General features: G+C 41.8%; 1 protein-coding gene and 1 non-coding gene across 6 annotated transcripts in view; both read left to right on the top strand.

The window, feature by feature from the left end:
* The first annotated feature begins 996 nt into the window (after positions 1 to 996).
* Positions 997 to 26,696, top strand: part of AQP11 (aquaporin 11) — a 35,148-nt gene continuing 9,448 nt past the window's right edge. The window contains exons 1-3 of one of the 5 annotated variants that reach the window (XR_004731208.3): positions 997 to 1,655; positions 13,153 to 13,269; positions 18,797 to 19,052. Coding sequence is in view for 4 of the 5 variants with exons in the window: in XM_054241872.2 (XP_054097847.1) it covers positions 1,037 to 1,655; positions 13,153 to 13,269; positions 13,613 to 13,776 (900 nt within the window). In the remaining variant the exon portion in view is untranslated. Of the gene's footprint in view, positions 1,656 to 13,152; positions 13,270 to 13,612; positions 16,963 to 18,796; positions 19,218 to 26,696 lie in introns of those variants that run through there. The other 4 variants (XM_002754796.6, XM_054241872.2, XM_009007375.5 and 1 more) reach the window with 4 other exon arrangements.
* Positions 10,982 to 11,122, top strand: LOC118145862 (U4 spliceosomal RNA). The gene has a single exon (XR_004731357.1). It is a non-coding gene; the product is annotated as a U4 spliceosomal RNA (small nuclear RNA).

The following is a 26,696-nucleotide window of genomic DNA, read 5'->3' as shown; positions in this document are numbered from 1 at the left end:
TCGAAGAATCACTGCTCAAGTTCTGGAAAAAAGAGGTGACTGTGAACACTGTGAAGGTAATCGATGCCAATGAAATAGACACTTAAACTGGTCAAAGTGGCCTATTTTATCTGGCATATATTACCACCATTTTTAGAAACGTTTTTTGGCAGGTGAAGAAAAGCAAGGCTCCAGGAGGCCCTGCCTCACTAGTCTACGCCCACTAATCTAAGCGCTCCCCCACCCCGGGCTGCGTCTCCCTTCTCAATTTCAGTCGCCCCATTGATAGAAATGAGGTGCCTGTCTGAGATGACCTTTAGACGCCTTTCCAGCTCCAGTTTTACTGGCCGGGAAAGAAAAAAATCCAAGATCCTCGTTTCAAAGCAGCGGTGGGCGCTCCACCGCGCGTCTCCTCTCGGCGCCAGGGTCCGGGAGTTACCTCCCGCAGGGGCGCACGGGCCGCAGCACGCGTGCGCAGTGGGCACCGAGAGCGCCGCGTCCCCCACTCCGCTCCCGGCCCTCCCCCCGCCACGCCCGCCTCCAGGCACTGAGGGACACGCTGAGGGCAAGTGCGCTGAGGGTGAGTGAGCGGCGGGATCGGCTGACCTTTGGCCCCTCGGCCGGCGCCCTAGATTAAGGTGCCAGACAGAACCTATCAGTGTGAATGCACCATTCCAGGCAGTGAAAACAGGCTCAGCACAGAATCAGCAGCAGCAGGAAACCTCGAGACTTCTTCCTAGCTCTGTCTTCCTCCCACCTCTGCTCCTAATTCCCTTATTCTCTGGGCCTCAGATTGTTTTTCTTTTTCACGAGCTCCCCTCGCCGCCCCGCGCCGCCCCGCCTCCCAGGCTCGGGCTCTGGTTCCAACACCTCAGCGCCAAGCAGTGGAGGCGGGGAGGACTCCCGCAGCTTGCCGCCCGGGGCCTCCGACTCGTCCTGAATCGGCCCGCCCTGAGGGGCGTGAGGAGGGGAGGGGCTGCGGACTTAGGACTCTAGCCGGGAGACCGCCTCCTGCCCAGAGCTGGAGCCCGCAACCCGCTCAGGCGGCGACGGAGCCATGTCGGCGCTGCTGGGGCTCTGGCCCGAGCTTCGGGACACCTGCACCTCGCTGGGACTGATGCTATCGGTCGTGCTGCTCGTGGGGCTGGCCCGCGTGGTCGCCCAGCAGCAGCTGCACAGGCCAGTGGCCCACGCCTTCGTGCTGGAGTTTCTAGCTACCTTCCAGCTCTGCTGCTGCACCCACGAGCTGCAACTACTGAGCGAGCAGCACCCTGCGCACCCAACCTGGACGCTGACGCTCGTCTACTTCTTCTCGCTGGTGCATGGCTTGACTCTGGTGGGCACGTTCAGCAACCCGTGCGGCGTGATGATGCAGATGATGCTGGGGGGCTTGTCCCCCGAGACGGGTGCGGTGAGGCTGTTGGCTCAGCTGGTTAGTGCCCTGTGTAGCAGGTACTGCACAGGCGCCCTCTGGAGCTTGGGTCTGACCCATTATCACGTCAGCGAGAGGAGCTTCGCTTGCAAGAATCCCATCCAAGTCGACTTGTCCAAAGCGGTCATCACAGAGGCCGTCTGCTCCTTTCTCTTCCACAGCGCTCTGCTGCACTTCCAGGAGGTCCGCGCCAAGCTTCGTATCCACCTGCTGGCTGCGCTCATCACCTTTTTGGTCTATGCAGGTTTGTCATTCCCACCAAACATATGGCACTTCTAGAGCCTCTATGACATGAAGCTCTAAGTGATTTACTAAAATACATTTGAAACCCCCCACCCCGCTGTGATGTAAATGCTGGTATCCCCGTTATTTTAACCACTTTGCAGCCCATTCTTAACTAGTAGGGCCGAAACATACAGCCTTCATGCAGTGCTTTTTTTGAACACCCTGAGAAGGGAGCCACCTGTGTGCTGAAACTGAGACGGTATGAAATATTGCCAAGGGTTCAGATATCCTACAAAGGGATTGTTTTAATGGTAGAAAGGAAAGATAACATTTAACTGCCTCTTTCTTCATGCCAAGGTGGTATATATCTTTTCTGATACTCTTACTGAAAAATGATCCTGGCTTTACAAAGTTCCTTTCGATTTAAAGCACAAAGCACGTGACTGGTTAGCATAAGAGCAGAGAGTGGAAATTTTGTAGTTCCATTTTAGTCCTATAAATTACTTAAAGTCATATCTTATTTCCTTAATCATTTTGAGTTATGAAATTTCTTATTTCCTTAATAATTAATATAAGTTATACATGAACTTTTAAATGACCTATCAAGAAAAATGTGTTTAAATGAAAACTTGCTTCAAATTAAAGATGCTTTTAAAAATATAACTCTTGAGAAATCTGTTGATTCCTTTTAAACCATTAGTTTACTTTGACATCTCAGATGCAGTGGGAAATCTAGTCCTAAATGGGAGGAAGAAATCCAGTACACAGGAATTTAATGATGAAATGTGTCATTTTAAATTATTACAACAGAATATCTTTATTGGGACTACGTTCTAAATTATAAAACACTCTGGAGGCAGAAATAACAACAAAGGAAATTTATGGCAATAGTTATCTTTTGCCCATTAAAAGCAAAACCATGACTAGAAGTAAACTTCAAGATAAGGACTCCTAAATGTGTACTTGACCTTCTAGGGTAAAAATGAAAGCCTTTGCAATCAATTTACCCTTCTTTAGGTCTAGTACCACTTTTTAAGTAGACATAAATGGAAAGAAGTGGTATAGGAGAATGAAGGGAACTGGGTGCACTGGCTCACACCTGTCATCCCAGAACTTTGGGAGGCTAAGGTGGGCGGATCACTTGAGACCAGAAGTTCAAGACTAGCCTGGGCAACATAGAGAAATCCCATCTGTACAAAAAATGCAAAAAGTATCTGAGTGTGGTGGTGCACACCTGTAGTCCCAGATACTTGGGAGGCTAAGGTGGGAGGATCACCTGAGTCCAGGAGGTTGAGGCTGTAGTGAGCTGTGATAGTGCTACTGCACTCCAGCCTAGGTGATAGAGACCCTGTCTGTCTTAAAAGAAAAAAAAAAAAAAGGCCAGGCATGGTGGCTCGTGTCTATAATCCCAACACTTTGGGAGGCCGAGGCAGGTGGATTGCCTGAGGTCAGGAGTTCAAGACCAGCCTGGCCAACATGGGGAATCGCCATCTCCACTAAAAATACAAAAATTAGCCAGGCATGGTGGCGCACATCTGTAATCCCACCTACTTGGGAGGCTAAGGCAGGAAAATAGCTTGAACCCGGGAGGCGGAGGTTGCAGTGAGCCAAGATTGCACCACTGCATTCCAGCCTGGGCAACACTAAGACTCTGTCTCAAAAAAGAAACAAAGAGAGTGACAGGTACAGGCATATTTGAGGGATTGGTGAATAGTTGCTTATTTATTGAAGTTTTATATTTTAGCTAAAGCAGAAACATCCCCTGTACATTAACAGAATTTTCCCTACGAAAAAGAGTTATGCCATGGTTTAGCTCTGTATTTCCACAATTAAAAACAGTAAAAACTTAAAAGAATTTTTATATCAATAGAACATTAACTACAGTTGGATCTTTCAATACCTATGTTCCTCTTCCCTCTGATTAGCCTGAAGTTGATATTCTGTGCACTTTTAATACATATTTATAATTCCATAGATACCATTCCCTATTTTATCAGTGACAAAAAATTTAAGAAGAGACACAAATAATATTTGAAGTTATAGATCCAGTCATAGATGTAAGGAAAGTTATTAGAAGGAATCTATAAAATATCACCTTAAGAGATCAAAAATACTGCTCTTCTGTTCTTGAAATGAGGGCACTAATTGATGGGGTAGAGGGAGGGTATAAAGGGATAGCTAGAGCAGTGGTTCTCTGTATTAAAATCACCTGGGGAGCTCTTTAAAGCACCTGTGGGCTTATTCTGGGCCCACAGATTAAAATCTAATTTCTCTGGCAAGGGGCCTAGGTGGCGGTATATTTTAAAGCTTCCTAGATGATCCCATTATGAAACCAAGGTAAAGAACCACTGCTTTAGACCTGCACTGTCCAATTCGATAGCCACTAGCTCCATGTGGCTATTTACACTTAAATTAACTGAAATTAGATTCAACTCCTCATTCACAGTAGCCACATTGTAAGTGGTCAGTTGTCAAATTGTGCTGTAGCTAGTGGCTACGGTACTGGACAGTGCTAGACTCTATTTGCATGGGTAGAACAAAATAGACAATTGTTGATTACTACTAGTTACAGAAATTTATAATGCAGTATGATCTTCCCTTTTTTTGTTTTCTGCCAATATAAGAGAGATAAGAATATTCACTTGTCAGCTGTTACAGCCCAAGCATTTTGCTAGGAAATTTATGAGAGTTATTTTAATTAATCCTTACAACAACCCATTGATGAATACATTCTTTCCATTTTAAGTAAAGTGAGGCCCAGAAAAGTGAAATGACTTATCTAAGCTTTCGTAACTAGACTGTGCTAGAACCACGGTTCCAGCTGGCACTAAAACTCATACAGATTTCATTATCAGGATTTCTACAGTGTGCTCCTCAAAGTTACAAAATCACATACAATTGAAGATATTCAGCCATAAAAAGGAATGAAATTATGATATATACTACAACATGAAGGAACCTCAAAAACATTATGCTAAGCAAAATAAGCCAGACACAAAAAGACAAATACTGTATGATTCTCCATATATGAAATATCTAGAATAGGCAAATTCATAGAGACAGAGAGTAGAATAGAGTTACCAGGGACTGTGGGGAGGAGGAAGGAATGGGGACTTATTGTTTAATGGATACAAAGTTTCTCTTATGAAAACCTTTGGAAATAGTGCTGCTGGTGAAACAGCATTGTGAATGTAACACCAATGATTTATACATCTAAAAATGGCTAAAATGACATATTTTATGTTACATATATTTCACCACAATTTATTCAATTTTTAAGTTACAAAATGATGTTGCTGCCTAATAAATTTGGCAAACGCTGGATTAAACAGGTTTTCTAATTTTAAGATTTTACAGAGCTTCTATGTATTGTGAAACTCCAAGAGGAGGATTTGGAGCAGTTTTTCAAACTTACGAGATCCTCTCGTCTAGGAGTGTATAGCAGAAGCGAACATATTTTGTGAAATGCTGCACTAAGCCACATATTTCCCTATTATTTTCTATGGCTATAAATCATAACTTTGGAACAGAGCTGTTACCAATAGGGCTGTCTTGGGACAGTTGGCTAAGGTCAGGCATCATTACAAGTTATTTTGATATACCTTTTTTAAACTTCTAAGATACTACAAGTACAGATTTGACAAAGGTATATACTGGGAGATTTCTTTAATCACTTGTATTTTGAAGGCACTCAGAAGTCACCAATACAGGGTACATCAAAATAACTGATTTTGTAGTGTAGGATTACAGAACGTTAAGTGTCCAGCAACATAGCCACAGTCTCCTAGGGTAGCCAGTGACCAAGTGTCTGTGTATTTATTGATTTAGCACCCCAAATTTTGATTTGCAGATGGAGCCCATTGATGTCATTACCATTTATCATGTATTTACTGGCTTCCCTAATAGTGTTAAAAAAAAAAAAAAAAAAAAAAAAAGCTGGCCCGGCCCGGTGGCTCGTGCCTATAATCCCACCACTTTGGGAGGCCGGGTGGATCACAAGGTCAAGAGATCAAGACCATCCTGGTCAACAAGGTGAAACCCTGTCTCTACTAAAAATACAAAAATTAGCTGGGCATGGTGGTGCATGCCTGTAATCCCAGCTACTCGGGAGGGTGAGGCAGGAGAATTGCTTGAACCCAGAAGGTGAAGGTTGCGGTGAGCCAAGATTGCGCCATTGCACTCCAGTCTGGGTAACAACAGCGAAACTCTGTCTCAAAAAAAAAAAGCTGTGTGATTTGTTAACATATTAGACCTAAAACTGTTAATCAGAATTCAAGTAAATCTTCCTTACTTTGGGTTCTGGGAAAATTTAGTTCAATGAACAGTTTGAGAGAGAGATGCATTCATGTTTTATGCATAATTAGATATTGAAAAACATCTTGTTTTCCACATATAAGTTGTCTTTATTACCGCATACTGTTCATTTATTTCATAGAATTTTAAATTATGTTGTTTTCTGTCACAATGCCTGTTTTCCTCTACCAGATGATAAGCTTTGAGTCTATAGACCACATTTGTTTTATTTATCATAACATATATCCAGATGTTAGCATAGGACCTGGTACAAAGTAAAAGTATTTTTAGAATAAATGAATGAACTAGGAAATATTCTGTTTAAAAAGTTGCACAGAAAGAAGTAATACAAGGGCCAGACACAGTGGCTCACGCCTGTAATACCAGCACTTTGGGAGGCAAAGGTGGGTGGGTCACTTGAGGTCAAGAGTTGGAGACCAACCTGGCCAACATGGTGAAACCCTGTCTCCACTGAAAATACAAAAATTAGCCGGCCCTGGTGGTGGACACCTATAGTCTCACCTACTCAAGAGGGTGAGGCAGGCAAATTGCTTGAACACAAGAGGCAGAGGTTGCAGTGAGCCGAGATTGTGCCACAGCCCTCTAGTCTGAGCGACAGAGTGAGACTCCATCTCAAAAAAAAAAAAAAAAAAAAGAGAAGAAATAATGCATACCTGGGTATTCCGTATTTTATGTCTAAGGGCTATTTTGGAAGACTTATTTTAGTATAATAAATTACCTGAAAAAAATTGTAGCATTTTTACTTCATTCCATTATCCAGTCAGGAGTTTGGGGTATCTTTCTAAATCATGAACATAGTAAGATTATCTGTCAAAAGAGAAGGGTGGCTGGGTGTGGTGGCTCACACCTGTAATCTAACACTTTGAGAGGCTGAGGTAGGCGGATTGCTTGGGCCCAGGAGTTCAAAATCAGCCTGGTCAACATAGCAAAATCCCATCTGTACAAAAAATACAAAAATTAGGGGGGCCTGATGGTTTGTGCCTGTAGTCCCAGCTAGTGGGGAGTGAAGGTGGGAGGATCCCTTGAGCCCTGGAGGCAGAGGTTGCAGTGAGTCGAGATCATGCCACTGTGCTTCAGCCTGATCGACAGAGCAAGACTCTGTCTCAAAAAAAAAAAAAAAAAGAGAGAGAAGGGAACATAGGTTCTTTTTAATAGGAGCTATTACCAATTTGCAAATTAAAAACACCTTCAAAGGTCCAACTTACTTTGTTATGCCAGTATAATATAGTGGTTAAGGCTGGGTGCAGTGGCTTACGTCAGTAATCCCAGCGCTTGGGGAGGCCAAGGCAGGCGGATCACTTGAGGTCAGGAGTTCAAGACCAGCCTGGCCAACATATTGAAACCCTGTCTCTACTAAAAATACAAAAATTAGCCTGGCATGGTGGCAGGCACCTGTAATCCCAGCTACTCGAGAGGCTGAAGGAGTAGAGTAACTTGAACCTGGGAGGCGGAGGTTGCAGTAAGCCAAGATCACACCTGTGCCCTCCAGCCTGGGTAAAAGAGTGAGATCTTGTTTCGATTTTAAAGAAAGACTGTGCCCTTAGTCTAGATACTTATTTTGGGCCTCAATTTTCTCCTCTCTAAAATGAAGAATAATACTATCTCATGAGACTAGTATGAGGAATAATAATTCAGGTTTGTAGCAAAGTATCTGGCATACATGAAGTGGTTGGGAAATATTATTATTACTTCCCTCTATATTTCTAACAGGCTTCCAATATAATTTGATCATTTTTGCATATAATTTGATCAGTTTTATTGCTCACAACTCCTTTTGGGACAAATTCAGGAAAACGTAAATTGTAACTTTTTTTTTTTTTTGAGACGGAGTTTCGCTCTTGTTACCCAGGCTGGTGTGCAATGGCGCGATCTTGGCTCACCGCAACCTCCACCTCCTGGGTTCAGGGAATTCTCCTGCCTCAGCCTCCTGAGTCGCTGGGATTACAGGCACGCGCCACCATGCCCAGCTAATTTTTGTATTTTGAGTACAGATGGGGTTTCAACACGTTGACCAGGATGGTCTCGATCTCTTGACCTCGTGATCCACCCGCCTTGGCCTCCCAAAGTGCTGGGATTACAGGAGTGAGCCACCGAGCCCGGACAATTGTAACTTTTATACAGAAATTTGTCCGTTGCAAATAACTCAAAGATTTTGGTACAAATCCCTAGGTGTTCCCCACAACATCTGAGAACAATCTAACGTCATTCTTCTAGGTCTATAAGCATAACAACTAATTTGAAAACAGGCCAGGCACAATGGATCACGCCTGTAATCCAAGCACTTTGGAAGGCTGAGGTGGGCTGATTGCTTGAGGCCAGGAGTTCGAGACCAGCCTGGCCAACATGGCAAAACCCAGTCTGTATTTAAAATACAGAAATTAGTTGGGCATGGTGGCTCGTGCCTGTAGTCCCAGCTACTCAGGAAGCTGAGGAATGAGAATCACTTGAACTGGGGAGGTGGAGGTTGCAGTGAGCTAAGGTTGCACCACTGCATTCCACATTCCACGCTGGGTGACAGAGCAAGAATCTGTCTCAAAAAAAAAAAAAAAAAAGAAAAGAAAACAGCAAGCTAGCTAGCTAGCTTAGTAACATTAGCATATCAATGGAATACAAACCAGAAATGAAAAGTGGAGTTTGGAGATGCAAACTTTGAAATTATTATGTCCAGGGATAGAGATTGAATTAGGGGAAAACAAGCAACCTTGTCATTAGAGAGGTATTTTCAACTCTAGACAATGACATTTTATCAGAGCTTATCGTGGTCTGATAACACTCCTTTTGCTTTGCTTCCATGCTCATTAAAATGGGTGCTCTGGAGAGGGAAGACAAATATTCCGGTCACTAGAAAGCTAGCTTCAACTATAAATTAATAAAGTGATCTTCCACCTTCTACGTCGGTGTTATGGGATTTTAACTAGTATTCTTCTGTCACAGAGAATTTTATTCCCTTTAGGAATGTTGAGAAACTTTAGTACCTAAAATTGCCAGATTTGAGACTTAGCCTCTGGATGTGGTAATTTCACCAAATTCATACTGTCTCTGACTCTTGGCAGTTGACTAGCTGGATCTCCCAGTTATACCTCTTCTTCAATATGCACAATTGTCATTTCTGCTTCAAATGTCAATAAACAGTAACCTGTTTTTCAAAGCCATCTTTTGATAGTTCTATCCCTGATGATTCTTTAAAAAATAATTCATGTTTAATTATCCAATGCATGTTATATTCTCTATGTAAAAAGTTCAAACACTAACGTGTCTTTTGACTGCCATCTTCCATGCCTCCATGCCTATCTCCTCTCCTTCTCTGCCTACTCTTCCCATCAGGGTAATCCTTGTCTCTAATGTTTGTGTTACATCCTTCCAAACTTTTTTTTTTTTTTTTTTTGAGATGGAGTCTTGTTCTGTCACCCAGAACAAGTGCTAGCTAGCTTAGTAACATTAGCATATCAATGGAATACAAACCAGAAATGAAAAGTGGAGTTTACGCTAGAGCGCAGTGGTGGGATCTCTGCTCACCGCAACCTCTGTCTCACAGGTTCAAGTGATTCTCCTGCTTCAGGCTTCTGACTAGCTGGGGTTACAGGCACCCACCACCACCCCTGGCTAATTTTGGTATTTTTAGTAGAGACGGGGTTTCAGGCTGATCTTGAACTCCTGACCTCAAATGATCCCCCAGCCTCGGCCTCCCAAAGCGCTGGGATTACAGGCATGAGCCACCATGCCCAGCCCCAAACTGTTGTTTTTTTTTTTTTTTTTTTGAGACAGGGCTTTACTCTATCACCCAGGCTGGAGTGCAGTGGTGCATCATGGCTCACTGCAACTTCTGCCTCCTGAGCTCACAGGATCCTCCCACCTCAGCATCCCCAGTAGCTCGGACCACAGGTACATGCCACCACACCCAGCCAATTTTTGTATTTTTTGTAGAGACGGAAGTTATGCTATGTTGCTCAGGCTAGTCCCCAACTCCTGGATTCGTGATCTGCCCATCTTGGCCTCCCAAAGTGCTGGGACTACAGGCACTAGCCATCACACCCAGGCCCAAACTCTTTTTATGTGCATTTATTATACATATAGATAAGACCCTGCAGGAATTATATATTATTATATATATTGAATATTTGTATACTTGTGTTAACATAAAAAGTATCATACCTTACTCAGCAGGCTTATTCCTCATAGCCAAAAGCTGGAAACAACTATCTGGATGTCCTTCAAGGGGCAAGTGGTTACACAAATAGTTGGGGTAGTTGTGGAATGCAGATAAGCGTTTGGAGATATATACTGGAGGAAGGGCCGGACACAGTCATGGGTCATTTATGACAGAAAATACAGGATGAGGAAACAGTTTGCTTTTTTTGGTGGTAGTCGTTCAATGATACATCTTGGATATCTACCTATGGTAGTAAAGAGATTTCTCTCATTATTTCAAAATACTGCATGATATTCCAAAATAATAGTAACTTTGTTTAGGGCTATTTCCCTATGAATGAACATTTAGGTTTTTTCCTAGTTCTTTGCTATAATAAACTACCTTCTATATGTCTTCTCATACACAAACACCAGTGTTTCTCAAGGACAGTAATTCTCAACTGGGGAGTTTCCTCCCAGGGGACATTTTTGGTGGTTACAATATGGGGAGAGAGAGTGAGCTACTGCCATCTGGGTAGAGGCCAGGGATGCTCCTCAACATACTACGGTGCACAGGACAGCCCAACAAAGAATCATCCTGTAAGACATTAAAGCCAATGCCGTGTTTTTGGCTATTGTTAACACAGAACCCATACCTGACATGGATTTCTCTATCAGTTAACTATTGTCGTGTAACCATTCAAAACTTTTTTTTTTTTTTTCTTTTGAGACAGGGTCTCACTCTGTCACCCAGGCTGGAGAGCAGTGGCAGAATCTCAGCTCACTGCAGTCTCAGCCTCCACAGGCTCAGGTGATTCTCCTGCCTTAGCCTCCCAAATTGCTGAGATCATATGGCACCACACCCAGTTAATTTTTGTATTTCTTATAGAATTGATGTTTTGCAGCTTTGTGCAGTGGCAGTATTGTAGCCAATCAGGTTTATCTGAGGTGCGATTACTGCTAACTGAAAACTTTTCCCAATACCCCGTGATGACGACTTGAAATATAGTCAGCATTGGCAATTTTTGACAGTCTCTACGGAGACTGAAAAAAAAAAAGGAAATGAGGTTTTGCTATGTTGCCCGAGCTTGTCACAAACTCCTGGGCTCAAGTGATCCACCCGCCTCAGCCTTCTAAGGCGTTAGGATTACAGGCATGAGTCACCATGCCTGACCCCAAAACTTAAGAGAAGAACTTATTTTTCATGATTCTGTGGGTTACAGACAGGCAGATCCCTGAGATCACTCACGTAGTTACATTCACCTGGACAGTGGTGAGGCTGGAAAGCCCAAGGTAGCCTCACTCATATGTCTGGCAATTGTCAGCTGTCATCTAAGATGCCTCAGTTCTCTTCCTTGTGGCCTCTTATCCTCTAGCAGCCTAGACCAGCAAACTTACATGGTCAGGGCATTCTTCCAAGAGAGCAAAAAGTGGAAGCTGGTGGGTTTATTGAGACGTGACCCTAGACTTCACACAGCATCACTCCTACCACATTCAGAATTCACATAGCTCCCCTCTGCTGCGTTCTGTCAACACAAGTTGCAAAGCCAGCTCATTTTCAAGAGAGGGAAAGTAGACAATCTCTTGCTGGGAGAAGCAGCTACCACTAAGTCACACTGAGCAGAACTGCTGTGTGAGGATTAGAAGATAAGGAAGTGAAGCTGTTTGAGTTTTAGGATGGCATAAGACTGATTGATAGTGTTCATCTTAGATCTAGTGGAAAATCTTCAGTATACCAGGGCCTAGAATACTGAAGTATTAATTGAGGGTAATGATTCAGTCCATTCTTATCAATACATGCATAAAAGTCACAGGTCATTAATATTATCATAGGTCATATTACATTATATTGTAAGTGTCTGTGTGAGTCTTTATCTTTCTGCCCATGGTGTCTAGTACACAGGAACTGAGTAAATTTTTGTGAAATCAAACTGAAATTACTAGCTGCCAGACAATTCTGTTCACCCTTAGCTGTTACAGGTTTAACATTCCTGGATTTGACTATTCAAGAATGATTCCAAAGGTTCATGATATCATTTATAATTGCTGACTCATAAATATGAATCATGCTGTAAGGCTGGGATGCTAGAAAGACTCTTAGCTATTGAGTGAGCTTAGTTCATTTGCTCAATGTCTTCATCTCAACACAGCTTCATTGTTCTCGGCCTATTCAAGTGTGAAATCTCAGTAGTGAAATCTTATAAAAGGGCCACTTAATTTCCATGAAAACAGGCTACAGTGGTGCATGTCAATAATAAAACTTGTGAAGATCTCAGGATCTATCTCTATGGCTAAGTAAAAGAGGCAAGGGTGTGTGCCTAAGCTTCCACTTGGAAAAAACTGCTGAAAATGTCACTGTCTGAGGGATGCTCTTAGGCTGGACTTTGAAAAGCAAAGACACAGCTCTGGGGAGTACTGCTGGAAAGACATCCAGCCTCCTCTGCCATTCCTTCCTTGTGTGGACAGACTATAGACTCCTAGGCCCCATGTCAGAGAGATATCCTGGGTGCAGAACTGGAACATGAATCCTAAAAAGTAGCCAACAGTTACTATTTTGCTTCTCTCTCATGACTACTCACGGTCACTTCTTAAGGGCTCTGTTGACAAGTAAAAATGGAACCAATGGTAAAGCTTTGGTCCACTGGTCCATTTTACCTTTTCTTTTCAATATAAAAGTATGCTTATACCCAAGAGGATCCTAGGACATTGTATCTATTTAACTGTATTTTCATTTTACTTTATTATTATTCATTCATTTAAATTGATGAATGTTCAGGGCAGCCAAATCTATTTTATAAAGTGGTAGGAACAATAATAGAGCACATTAACTTTCAATGTCCATTTTATTGTCTATAGGAAAAGCACTGGGTTCAAACTTCAATGTCCTTTGTCTTTTTTTATACCTGGCATGTTATAATATATTATACTCTATAATATGCCAGGTGATTCTGCAAAGGAAGATCACAGACTAAGAGTACCTAAAATAAAAGTCACATTTAGTAACCATTTACTTCCAGTTAAAAGAAAATGTAAGATAAATCATTTTGAATCACTCTGCTTAAAATGTATTACAGGAGGAAGTCTAACAGGAGCTGTATTTAATCCAGCTTTGGCACTTTCGCTACATTTCATGTGTTTTGATGAAGCATTCCCTCAGTTTTTTATTGTATACTGGCTGGCTCCTTTTTTAGGTAAGCATATTTTTATTTAATATGTCTGAAAGATCAGAGTATTTTAAAATATAATATGTGCATATCATAGTAACATGTCAATTTCCAAAGCACAAAACAGAAAATGAAAAAGGTAGTTAACATGCCTGAAATAATAATTTTTGTAGTATCCTTTAAAACTGTTTTTATCTTTTTATCTTCAAGGAAACAGTATCTAGTTATGGGTAGTCAGTTTCAGATATGCTATCACTTTAAGAAAGCTTGAGATCTGAGTACCAAAGAAGCAAGGAGTGCTTACTTCCCTTCAAAAATAATCTTTTTTTTTTTTTTTTTTTTTTTTTGCTAAAGATCTTTGTTTTTTCAGGCCAGGCACAGTGGCTCATGCCTGTAATCCCAGCACTTCAAGAGGCCGAGACAGGCGGATCACGTGAGGACAGCAGTTTGAGACCAGCCTGGCCAACATGGAGAAACCCTGTCTCTACTAAAAATACAAAAAAAATAGCTGGGCGTTGTCGCAGTCACCTGTAATCCCAGCTACTCGGGAGGCTGAGGCAAGATAACTGCTTAAACCCATGAGTTGGAGGTTGCAGTGAGCCGAGATTGCGCCATTGCACTCCAGCCTGGGCAACAGAGAAATTTGTTTTTTCACATTTACGAGCTCCAGATAAAGTATCATTGAGTTCATTTGACTCATTTTGTAGAAAAACATCTCATGAAACAATGAATTCCTGTATTTAGTTTAAAAATTATCCACAAGTTACATTTCTGTTATTTTTATTTCATTGGGTTTTTTTTTCTTTTTAGAGACAGGGTCTGACTTTGTCACCCAGGCTTGAGTGCAATGGCATGATTATAGCTCACTGTGCATGAACTCCTGGGTACAAGGAATCCTCCTGCCTCAGCCTCCTGAGTAGCTGGGATGACAGGCATATGCCACGACACCTGGATAATTTTTGTATATTTTGTAGAGATGACGTCTTGCCATGTTGCTCAGGCTACATTCCAGTTATTTCTATTCGGAACAGATATATAAACTCTCTATAAAGATGGGTCAAATAACACATAAAATTAAACAATATACAAAAAACTATGCATATTATACATTCCTTATACATTAACTTATTTTTTTTCAGATGGAGTTTCTCTCTTGTTCAGGCTGGAGTTTAATGGTGTGATCTCAGCTCACCACAACCTCCGCCTCCCAGGTTCAAGCGATTCTCCTGCCTCAGCCTCCTGAGTAGATGGGATTATAGGTATGCACCACCACACCTAGCTAATTTTGTATTTTTAGCAGAGACAAGAGTTTCTCAATGTTGGTCAGACTGGTCTCGAACTCCTGAACTCAGGTGATCCACCCACCTTGGCCTGCCAAAGTACTGGGATTACAGGCATGAGCCACCACACCCAGCCCCTTATGCATTACTTATATAAAGTTATCAGCATTTCTTGATTTTGTTTAGTCATCTGTTTTAAGCCTGATTATAACTCATAACTGTAAGTGAATATGAAGATGCTTGGCCCTCCACTAATTCACTCTTCTGTTTATCCAACAGCATATTGTTTCTTGTTAGTCATTTTGTTTAAACACACACACACACACAAGGGAAAAGTGCTACAACAGGTTTCAATAGTCAATCACACTTTATTCTTCCTGTTCACCTTCCATTCCTCTATCTCACATTTAGTGTTTTTTATGCGCAGTAATATCTATAGGCCTAAACATGAAGAATATCCAAGAAAAACTGATTTTAAATGCTAGTAATGCAGGCCAGGTGTGGTGGCTCATGCCTGTAATCCCAGCACTATGGGAGGCCGAGGCAGGTGGATCACCTGCAGTCGGGAGTTCAAGACAAGCCTGACCAACATGGAGAAACCCCGCCTCTACTAAAAATACAAAAAATTAGCTGGGCATGGTGGCACATGCCTGCATTCTCAGCTACTCGGGAGGCTGAGGCAGGAGAATCACTTGAGCCCCAAGAGTTGGGAGGCTGCAGTGAGCTGAAATCTCGCCATTGCACACTAGCCTGGGTAACAGGAGCAAAACTCCATCTCAAAAAAAAAATGCTAGTAATGGCCAGGCACTGTGGCTCACACCTGTAATCCCAACACTTTTAAAGCCTGAGGTGGGCAGATCATGAAGTCAAGAGATCCAGACCATGACCATCCTGGCCAACATGGTGAAACCCTGTCTTTACTAAAAATACAAAAATTAGCTGGGCATGGTGGCGTGCGCCTGTGGTCCCAGCTACCTGAGAGGCAGAGGCAGCAGAATCACTTGAACCCAGGAGGCAGACGTTGTAATGAACCAAGATTGTGCCACTGTACTCCAGCCTGGAGACAAAGCGAAACTCTAAAAAAAAAAAATACTAGTAATATAGCCTTTTGTCACTTCTACAGAGTGCTAGTATTTTCCGATAACTTCTTTAAAGAAAAATTTCCTCTGTTTTTAATTTTGAAGTTAAAAAGGTCACTAATGTAAAGAAGTTAACAAAGATCACTAATTGGGCAGGCCTACTGGTAGTTTTTATCTGAAAAAATTATCCTAGTATGTCTGGACACTAACATATATTAATATGATTTGTTACTGTGCTCCAACTACAATTGTAACAGTAGGCTAAGGCAGAGGTCCCCAACCCCCAGGCTGCAGACCAGTACACTCCGTGGCCTGTTAGAAACCAGGCTGCACAGCAGGTGAGCCAAAGTCAAGCCTACAAGCTCCATCTCCTGTCAGATCAGCAGAGACTGTAGATTCTCACAGGAGCGTGAACTTTATTGTGAACTGAACATGTGAACAATCTAGGTTACACACTCTTTATGAGAATCTAATGCCTGATGATCCGAGATAGAACAGTTTCATCCCAAAACTATGCCCCTAGTCCATGGAAAAACTGTCTTCCAGGAAACCAGTCCCTGGTGCCAAAAAGGTTGCGGATTGCAATGTTAAGGAATTATTTCATCCATTACTTGAAAGAACATTAAAAAGTAGTTAGGCAGGCTGGATGTGGTGGCTCATGCCTGTAATCCCAGCACTTTGGGAGGCCAAGGTGAGTGGATCATCTGAAGTCAGGAGTTCGAGACTAGCCTGGGCAATGGAAATACAAAAATTAGCCAGCTGTGATGGTATGTGCCTGTAATCCCAGCTACTCAGGAGGCTGAGGCAGAAGAATCACTTGAACTCAGGAGGCAGAGTTTGCAGTGAGCTGAAATCGCACCATTACACTTTAGTCTGGGCGATACAGTGAGACTCCATCTCCAAAAAAAAGGACACAAGCACAGTGGCACATGCCTATAGTCCCAGTTACTTGGGAGGCTGAGATAGGAGAATTACTTGAGCCCAGGAGTTCAAGGCCATCTTGGGTAACATAGCAAAACCACATGTCTAAAAAATAAATTTTAAGCTGAGCTGAGTGCGGCGGCTTACGCCTGTAATCTCAGCACTTTGAGAGGCCAAGGTGGGTGGATCACCTGAGGTTTGGAGTTCGAGACCAGCTTGACCAACAAAGAGAAACCTCGTCTCTACTAAAAATACAAAATCAGCCAGGCTTCATGGCACATGCCTATAATCCCAGTTACTTGGAAGGCTGAGGCAGGAGAATCACTTGAACCCAGGAGGCAGAGGTTGCGGTGAGCAGAGATCATGCCATTGCACTCCAGCCTGGGCAACGAGCAAAACTCTGTCTCAAAAAAAAAAAAAAGAAAAAAGAAAAAAAGAAAGAGCAATCCCAAGACATCCATCTTCTTTCCTTCTTGACCAAGCAGGAAGCAATCTATTCTTGGGAGTCATAGTCCATATTCTTTCTTGTTTCTCATCACAGCAGAGATGAGAGGAATTATAATTCCTCTAATGGCCCCTGCCATCTTCCCAATTTAAAAATTTAGAAACGTGACTATAAGGATGTATATGTAGCCTGGCATGGTAGTGCACGCATATAGTCCCAGCTACTTTGCAGTCTGAGGTAGGAGAATCACCTTAGCCGGGAAGTCAAGGCTGCAGTGAGCTGAGATCGCACCACTGCACTCCAGCCTGAGTGATGCGAGTATGACCCTGTCTCAAAAAAAAAGTATATAGAATTCTCCAGTTCATACTGTGAAAACTGGAAAATTCCATTTGCTTCCATGAAACTGCAATTCCATTTTTGGAAAAAGTTTTAAATGTAGCGTCTTATTTTCTAGTTCGGACTTTATAAAAAATGAGAAAATTTGTGGGTCAGTTAACACAGAGGTTGTTTCTGATTTTTTTTTTCTCACTTAAAGCCTTCGGTTGCAAACAGACTCATATTTCAAAAATATGTTAAAGTATCTAACTGCTTGCCAAATCTTAAGGTTTTTGTTATTACAAATAGGAGAACATAATTTCAAATCTGTGTGTGACAAAACTTGTTTGTAATGTGAATTTAAACTGACCTAGGACTTTAAACCTAAATACATTCATATTAAGATGAAAAATTTACCACTGCAAATTTACCTTTTAGGATAGTGACTTGACCTCTTGGCTCACTCTCCTCAGTCCCTATTTCACATTGAAAAATTAACCAACAACTACATGACAGATTTCTCTGTTGTAATCTCAGAAATGAAGATTACTAATATGTGAATTTTCAAAACATTTTGGGCTGGGTGCAGTGACTCACACCTGTAATCCTAGCACTTTGGGAGGCTAAGGCAGGTGGATCACCTGAGGTCAGGAGTTCAAAACCAACATCGAGAAACCCCATCTCTACTAAAAATACAAAAATTAGCCAAGCATGGTGGCATGTGCCTGTAGTCCCAGCTATTCTGGAGGCTGAGGCAGGAGAATCATTTGAACCCAGGGGCAGAAGTTGCAGTGAGCCAAGATCATGCCACTTCACTCCAGCCTGGACAAAAGAGCGAAACCGTCTTAAAAACAAACAAAAATTTTGTATTGTATTTAAGATTTAAACTTCCAGCATCGACTGAAATTTTGTTTTAGGTATTTTATTTGCTTGACACATCTCTAAAAGCATTTAATGATCAGTTAAATAAGGCTGAGATAAAAAAAATGTTTAAGCTGTTAATGGTTGAGACTAATAAAAAGAGACTGGAGAAAGTACCTAACATTGTTTTCATTTGAGCATTCCAAGTGAAAACTCAGTGCTTTCAGTTGCTTTATTCTCCAGGTACATTCCTGGGGCACAGAGGGAAGGGAGAGTGTTGCATTTTAAAGAGGAGAAAATGAAGACCCAAGTCTAGAATTTCTCACTCAGGAAGTCAGTAACAGAGCCAGAACTAAAACTATACATCTTTGGATTTGGTTTATCCTTTGAATTCATTGTTTAGATCCTATTGGTTTTACCAAATGTACACTGTTTTTAAGGATTCACAGCTGAAGAAAAACTAAGAATATGAGATTTAAATATCTAACAAGTTTCATATAGAATTGATGTGGCCAATTCTTTAAGCATAGCTTTCCAAACATCTAGGTATATAATTGTATGTAATCTTAAATTATACCCACTTAGTGATTATAAACTTCCTTAATCACTTCCTTAAAGACTGTTTTTTTATTTTACTGTATTTTGTCTTTCAGGTATATTGTTGATGATTTTGATGTTCAGCTTTTTCCTTCCATGGCTGCATAACAACCATACAATTAATAAAAAGGAATAACTTCCAAAAGACTCAGACTAACATACAGGACAGTCCAGCTGGATGTGATAAAGATTTTATTACCTCATATTCAAAATACTGGCTGCACTGGATTCATCAGTGTTAACTTCCTTTGAGAAAGCTGCCTTACAGTTTTCATGACTGGGACATAAAAAAGAAATTACTTTGAAAATGAGGTATCCTGTACTTCTCGGTTAAGACTTGTTCTTTGAATGATGTATTAAATGCTGCTAGAAAAGCCTCATTACCTAAACATAAGTCAATCTCAAATGATAATTGTTAACCTTGATGAAAAATGAGTACAGGATGAGAAGGGAAGTAAAGGTGGTAGTAAGACCAAAGAACTTGTGTATCAAGTGTCATTCAAATGAACAGAATTTTAAGTTGTAAGTACAACCCGTCAACTTACAGAACTGGGGAGAGGATACTTTGAGCCACTAGTTCACACAGTGATATCATCAAGCAGTGTCATCTTTCAACAAGAAAGTCACTTATGGAAGTAAATTATATATCCACTCACATGCAAGCAATTTCCTAAATTTTAAGTACATTATAAGCTAACATCTAAAATATTTTCTCTAAACAGACAATCTCACTAGCTCCAGCCAAGTGGTTTCCTTTAATAGAACGTAATAAAACACCAATACAAACTCAGGATTTGAGCTTTTCACATTCTCCTTTGGACCAACAGCTAGCTACCTTATGAAGTAGGGCATTTTTTTGTTTTGGTTTTTGAGACGAAGTATCGCTCTATCACCAGGCTGGAGTGCAGTGGTGTGATACGGGCTTGCTGCAACTCTGCCTCTCAGGTTCAAGTGATTCTCCTGCCTCAGCCTCCCAAGTAGCTGGGACTATAGGTGCACACCTCCACACCCAGCTTATTTTTGTATTTTTAGTAGAGACGGGGTTTTACCATGTTGGCCAGGATGGTCTCCATCTCTTGACCTCGTGATCTGCCCACTTCAGCTTCCCAAAGTGCTAGAATTACAGGCATGAGCCACGGAGCCAGGCCAGGGCATGTATTTTTAATCTCCATTTTATAGATAAGGAAACTAAGCCTAGATGGGTTTGCTGCCCTGGCTTAGATCACATAGAGCCAAATACCATCTCTAGACTTCGACTTTAATCCAAAAATTCTGGGTCATGATTATGACTAAAGGGAAATCAAGGGTTCACAAAAACATTAAATACTTTATGACAACATTAAAACTTGTTTAGCAGTTAGCTAGTTTTTTGTTTGTTTTTGAGATGGAGTCTTGCTCTGTTGCCCAAACTGGAGTGCAGTGGTGATCTCAGCTCACTGCAATCTCTGCCTTCCAGGTTCAAGCGATTCTCCTGCCTCAGTCTCCCGAGTAGCTGGGACTACAGGTGCATGCCACCATGACCAGCTAATTTTTTGTATTTTTAGTAGAGATGGGGTTTCACCATGTTAGCCAGGATGGTCTTGATCTCCTGACCTCATGATCTGCCTGCCTCCCGCCTTGGCCTCTCAAAGTGCTAGGATTACAGGCCTGAGCCACGGTGCCCGGCCCAACTAGTATTTTTTGAGGCTTAAAGAACCTTCAAGTTTTACTATATTAGAAGCCTTCTTTTATTGTATGAGGTCTAATTTTTATTAAAAGTTCAGGCCATGAAAGGTTAAGTGTAATTTCCTTCAAAGGAAATTCCATTATCAGAGTTAGAATTCAAAGTAAAAAAATATGGGGTGAGATGTGATCTGTTTGAGTAATAATCAGTTAACAAGCAACTGATAGAAGCTGCCAGGTAATTTAAGTGCTGCTTGGTGATCAGCTCCTAGACAGTCACTCTATTTATACCTGCAGACTGAACAGGTGCAGCCTTTTGCCAACTCTACCCAACAAAGCAGCCAGCTTCGTATTTTAAAAAGCAGAGTTCACAGAATGTAACTAAATGGCTAAATGCAGACTCTGACATATTTTATTTGGCCTGCACAGTATTTTTTAAAGTCAAAATTTAGTAAAATCCATAGTTCCAGCTGTTCTTAGAAATAACTCCAAAGTCCTTGCAATACTAGGCCTTCTGCCATACAACACAAAATAATGGTTGCTCCCTTTAAAATGGTCCTGTCTTGCAAACATGAGGCTAAGTTTCACTTACTGTTTCATGGCTGTTTTCCTTATAGGAATATGTCTTTTTACATCTCTAGCATGAGGACTTGTGTGGGTTAAGAAAAATCAGTATTGGCTGGGCGCAGTGGCTCACGCCTGTAATCCAGCACTTTGGGAGGCCAAGGTGGGTGGATCACAAGGTCAGGAGTTTGAGACCAGCCTGACCAACATGGTGAAACTTCGTCTCTACTAAAAATACAAAAATTAGCCTGGCGTGGTGGCACACATCTGTAATCCCAGCTACTCAGGAGGCTGAGGCAGAATTGCCTGAACCTGGGAGGCAGAGGTTGCACTGAGCCAAGATCCAGCCCGGATGACAGTGAGACTTTGTCTCAAAAAAAAGAAAGAAAGAAAGAAAAGAAAAATCAGTATTAATTTATGAAAAGAACTAGCCCTCTGCACTTCACCTATCAGACTTTGGAGTTTGTGACTTCTAACGACACTGCTACCTCTACAGCTCTCTCAAGTGGTGGCTATTTTCTTTCCCACACCTTATATACCACTATGCCTGGAAGCAGAATAGATTTCCTTGTCCTCATTACTGCTGCCCATCCCTTCTCCTCTGCTTCTTCCATTAAAAACATGTCATCAGTTACCTGGGTACTTGTTGCCATCTTCTAGTATATAGTCTCCTCAATTCCCTTTTGTTCCTTTCAAATTGTAGTTCCTGTCTCTCTAACACCACCACAGTTATACTTCTTGATGACAGATACAAAGATGATTCTTCCAGATTCATGGCCTTGGAGTTCATTGGTTCTCTCCTTTGATAATTTTGTCTTCTACTCTGCCTCAGCTGCAATTTTATTGGTAACCTTGAACTTACTACCAATAACTGAAATTTTCTATGAACTCAGACACCCCACTCTCCAACCACTGACCCCTTTCCAGCTTAGTCTCTCTAGGACCCCATCTCCAGTGATCCTTTGACCCCCACAGAGAACTTCTGTCCACTGATAACACCACTTTTTCTCATCTCTCACCCAAGTTCCCTCTTCTCCTGAAGCAGCTTACCTGGCCAGTCGTCATCACACATACACCCTTAACTCCCTTGCTCCTCTATCATACTCACAGCTTAGCCTCAACTTGATTAAATCCAACTGTTTGCTTATTCCATGCCTGCACTTGTGCAACAGAATAGCGACTTATTATTTTTTAAGATTTGGTGTTGTAGTAGATAGATGTACATTTTTTGCAATCCAGCATCTAAGCATCCTTCCTGTCTGGGGTAATCCATTCCTCTGAGCATCTGCACAGGGCAGTGACCTTCCACTGTAGAAGCAGAATGACCCATACTATGTGAACGCACACAGTGCCAACCAGTTGTTTCCCTCTTAAGTGTGGTGACTCACAAATACAGGGACAATCAAGAAATCTGTCTAACAGCAGCAGAGGAATCATAACATCTTATATAGACTTCATCTTTTTATGAGCTTGGTTAATTTCAACCTTTCTGTCCGTTTTGTGAGCTATCCAATAGCTTTCTAATAAAAATTTTCTGCCTAGGCCGGGCACAGTGGCTTATGCCTGTAATCCCAGCATTTTGGGAAGCTGAGGCAGGTGGATCACCTGAAGTCAGGAGTTCGAGACCAGCCTGACCAACATGGAGAAACCTCATCTCTAGAAAAATACAAAATTAGCCAGGTGTGTTGGCACATGCCTGTAATCCCAGGTACTCTGGAGGCTTAGGCAGGAGAATCACTCGAACCCGGGAGACAAAGGTTGCGGTGAGCTGAGATCACACCATTGCACTCCAGCCTGGGCAACAAGAGTGAAACTCTGTCTCAAAAAAAAAAAAAATATTCTGCTTAAACTAGTCAGATTTGAATTTACAACCAGAATTTGGGCTGATACAAGGTCATAACTTTATGAACATAAATTGTTACACTGGCCCAGGCACAGTGGCTCACACCTGTAATCCCAGCACTCTGTGAGGCTGAGAAGGGTGGATCACCTGAGGCTGGGAGTTCCAGACAAGCCTGACCAACATGGAGAAACCCTGTCTCTACTAAAAATACGAAATTAGCTGGGCGTGGTGGCACATGCCTGTAATCTCAGCTACTCAGGAAGCTGAGGCAGGAGAATCACTTGAACCAGGGAGGCGGAGGTTATGGTGAGCCAAGATCGCGCCATTGCACTCCAACCTGGGAAACAAGATTAAACTCCATCTTAAAAAAAAATAAATTTGCTGAACTGTCCTCATATTTGTACTGTTTACTATAGAGGCTTAGACTGCTATATTTTGTGGAAATACATATTTGCCTTTTTTCATAATTCTGTCAGCTATTTACTGCTGCTACTGATTTAATTGATAGAACCACCTTTTTCTTCTTGTCTAACCCACTGTGTGCCTAGAAACTAGCTATTCGAGTATATTATACCTGTTTGTAGAGCAAGAGTAGAAATTTGCAGTGAAGGCCTGAGGTCCTATGAGAAAAATGTATAGATTTCATGATGTCTACTTTAATTGCTCAGTGGATTTTTAAACTTCAAGCTAATCAGATGTATTCTAAATAGTGAGTTGATATATTCGTAGCTGCTGCTTCCTGCTACAAAAAGAATTACTGGTATTGGTAACAACTACCACTGATTGAGCTATATTCTAGGTACTGTTGGGTTTTTTTTTCCTTTTGGAGACAGTCTCCCTCTGTCGCCAGGCGCCAGGCTGGAGTGCAGTGGCGCAATCTCGGCTCACGGCAACCTCTGCTTCCCGGGTTCAAACAATTCTCCTGCCTCAGCTTCCTGAGTAGCTGGGACTACAGGCAGGTGCCACCACGCCCGGCTAATTTTTGTATTTTTAGTAGAGACGGGGTTTCACCATGTTGGCCAGGATGGTCTCGATCTCTCGACCTCGTGATCCGCACGCCCCAGCCTCCCAAAGTGCTAGGATTACAGGCATGAGCCACCAGGCCCGGCCTAGGCACTGTTGTTCTAAGTACTTTACATGTACTAGTGAGTGATTCACATAATCTCAAACTAATCCATTTTTGTCATCTGAAATTATGAAGTTTTTAAGAGACTGATTTTACTCATGTAAATATGAACAGAGTGAGATATTAGTGAAAATACATTCTAGCTCCTTTATAACGGATGGCAATAATTCTATGAGTATCTTTGTGAGAGACAATGCTTAGAATTCAGTTACTGGTCACAAAAGATGAATACAAGATATGGATTCATCCATTCTATACTTTTAAAATAGGATTTGCATGAGAATCAGCTATGTAATAGTGAACACATCTGAAATCCTGCAGATAAATTCTATCTAAATATCTATTGATTATCTCTGAACAATGAGTAATCCCACCTGTCTTCTAAAAGTAAAGGACTATACAGATTGAGTATCCCTTAAGTCAAATTATTAGGATCAGAAGTTTTTCAGATTTTGGAATTTTAAAATTTTGGAAAATTTGCATTATACTGATTAAACATCCCCCTAAATCAAATTATTAAGCTCAGAAACTTCAGATTTTGGAACTTTAAAATTTTAGAATATTTGCATTATACTGGTTAAGCATCGCTAATCCAAAAATCTGAAATCCAAAATGCTCCAATGAGCAGTTCCTTTGAGCATCATGTTAGCACTCAAAAAGTTTCAGATTTTGGGGAATTTCAGATTTCAGATTAGTAATCAACCTAATATACTCAACTGTATCTTATAATCATCTGCACATAATCTCTCACCTTTACCAATATTGAGGAAGCTCCCAACAGAACCTCAAAAATACATACCTATAGGTTTTTTGTTTGTTTTTGAGATGGAGTCTTGCTCTCTCATCCAGGTTGGCATGCAATGGCACAATCTCGGCTCACTGCAACCTCCGCCTCCTGGGTTCAAGCAATTCTTCTGCCTCAGCCTCCCAAGTAGCTGGGATTACAGGAGCACACCTAATTTTTGTAGAGACAGGGTTTCACCAGTTCAAGGCTGGTCTTAACTTCTGACATCAGGTTATCCACCACCTGCCTTGGCTTCCCAAAGTGCTGGGATTAAGGCGTGAGCCACCATACCAGGCCCCTATAAGAATTTAAACAAGCTTGGTCTCGGCTCACTGCAACCTCTGCCTCATGGGTTAAAGTGATTTTGTGCCTCAGCCTCCTGAGTAGCTGGGACTACAGGTGTCCACCAACATGCCTAATTTTTATATTTTCACTAGAGACAGGGTTTCACAATGTTAACCAGGCTGGTCTCGAAACTCCTGACCTCAAGTGATCTGCCCATCTTGGCATCCCAAAGTGCTGGGATTACAGGTGGGACCATATCTTAATGAATACATTTTTTAAATGACAGAACCTAAAGAACCACTAACCCTGGCTTTTAGGAACATTTAGACAGCTTACATTTTGGAGTGGAAGTATCTATATACCTTTAAAGTGTCTCTACAGGCCAGGAGTGGTGGCTCACGCCTGTAATCTCAGCACTTTGGGAGGCTGAGGCAGGTGGATCACCTGAGGTTGGGAATTCAAGACTAGCCTGATCAATAGGGAGAAACCCCGACTCTATGAAAAATACAAAAGTAGCCAGGCATGGTGGCACATGCTTGTAATCCCAGCTACTTGGGAGGCTGAGGGAGGAGAATCACTTAAACCTGGGAGGCGGAGGTTGCAGTGAGCCAAATCACACCATTGCACTCCAGCCTGGGCAACAAGAGCAAAACTGTCTCAAAAAAAAAGTGTCTCTACATCAGGAACACACAAAGAAAAAAAAAAGTGTCTCTACATCAGGAACACACAAAGAAAACAATTCCAGCAACCCTAAAATTAGGCTCAAATGGAATCAATAAATATTGTCTGTCTGGTCATTATAAATTTTATCTTTTAAAAGCCTGACCTAGTCCTTTTTCTCAGCTTCTATCTTCTCAAAGCTATGGTTCCAACTATCTAGTATTACAGAATGTTACCACTGAACCTTTAAAATTCATTTAGTCTAATCCCTTCATTTTACAGATGAGTAAATAGGCCCAAAGAGGTGCCCACATGCTTGGTCTCCTGCCTTTTTGCATACTGCATTGACCACAGCAACACCAAGAAAGAGTATGCTCTGAATCTCGACATTTTGCTATCAGAGCATTTGATGCTTCATGGAAACTCACAATTATAAATTTATTCCTTTTAAAAGGAATAGAATTTCTAATATTAACCTGTGAGAATATCCTGACTGCAGAATGGGCAAACTTTTAGTATAGAATTATAGATGTTGCGCAGATGGGTAGCAGAGAAACTTGGGGAGCTCTTGTACTGGCCATTGAAATATTAACGTTGAAAACCCTGTAGCAGTAGGGAGCGTGCATGGTTTCTGCTGCTGGTAGATGGTAAGACTGTATGACAATTTTTTTTTTTTTTAATTTTTGAGACGGAGTCTCATTCTGTTGCCAGGCTGGAGTGCAGTGGCACAATCTCGGCTCACTGCAACCTCTGACTCCCTGGTTCAAGCGATTCTCCTGCCTCAGCCTCCTGAGTAGCTGGGACTACAGGCACGCGCCACCATGCCCAGCTAATTTTTGTATTTTTAGTAGCGACAGGGCACCATGTTGGCCAGAGTGGTCTCAATCTCTTGACCTCCTGATCTGCCCACCTTAGCCTCCCAAAGTGCTGGGATTATAGGTGTGAGCCACCACACCCGGCCTGGCTGTATGACATTTTAAAGCACAGGCTCAAAAATCACAGTTCACTACATGACTTTAAGTGAGTTATTTC

The sequence above is a fragment of the Callithrix jacchus genome, chromosome 10, assembly GCF_049354715.1.
Source record: "Callithrix jacchus isolate 240 chromosome 10, calJac240_pri, whole genome shotgun sequence".
Taxonomy (NCBI): Eukaryota; Metazoa; Chordata; class Mammalia; order Primates; family Cebidae; genus Callithrix; species Callithrix jacchus.
This window is presented reverse-complemented; position numbering and strand designations above follow the sequence as displayed.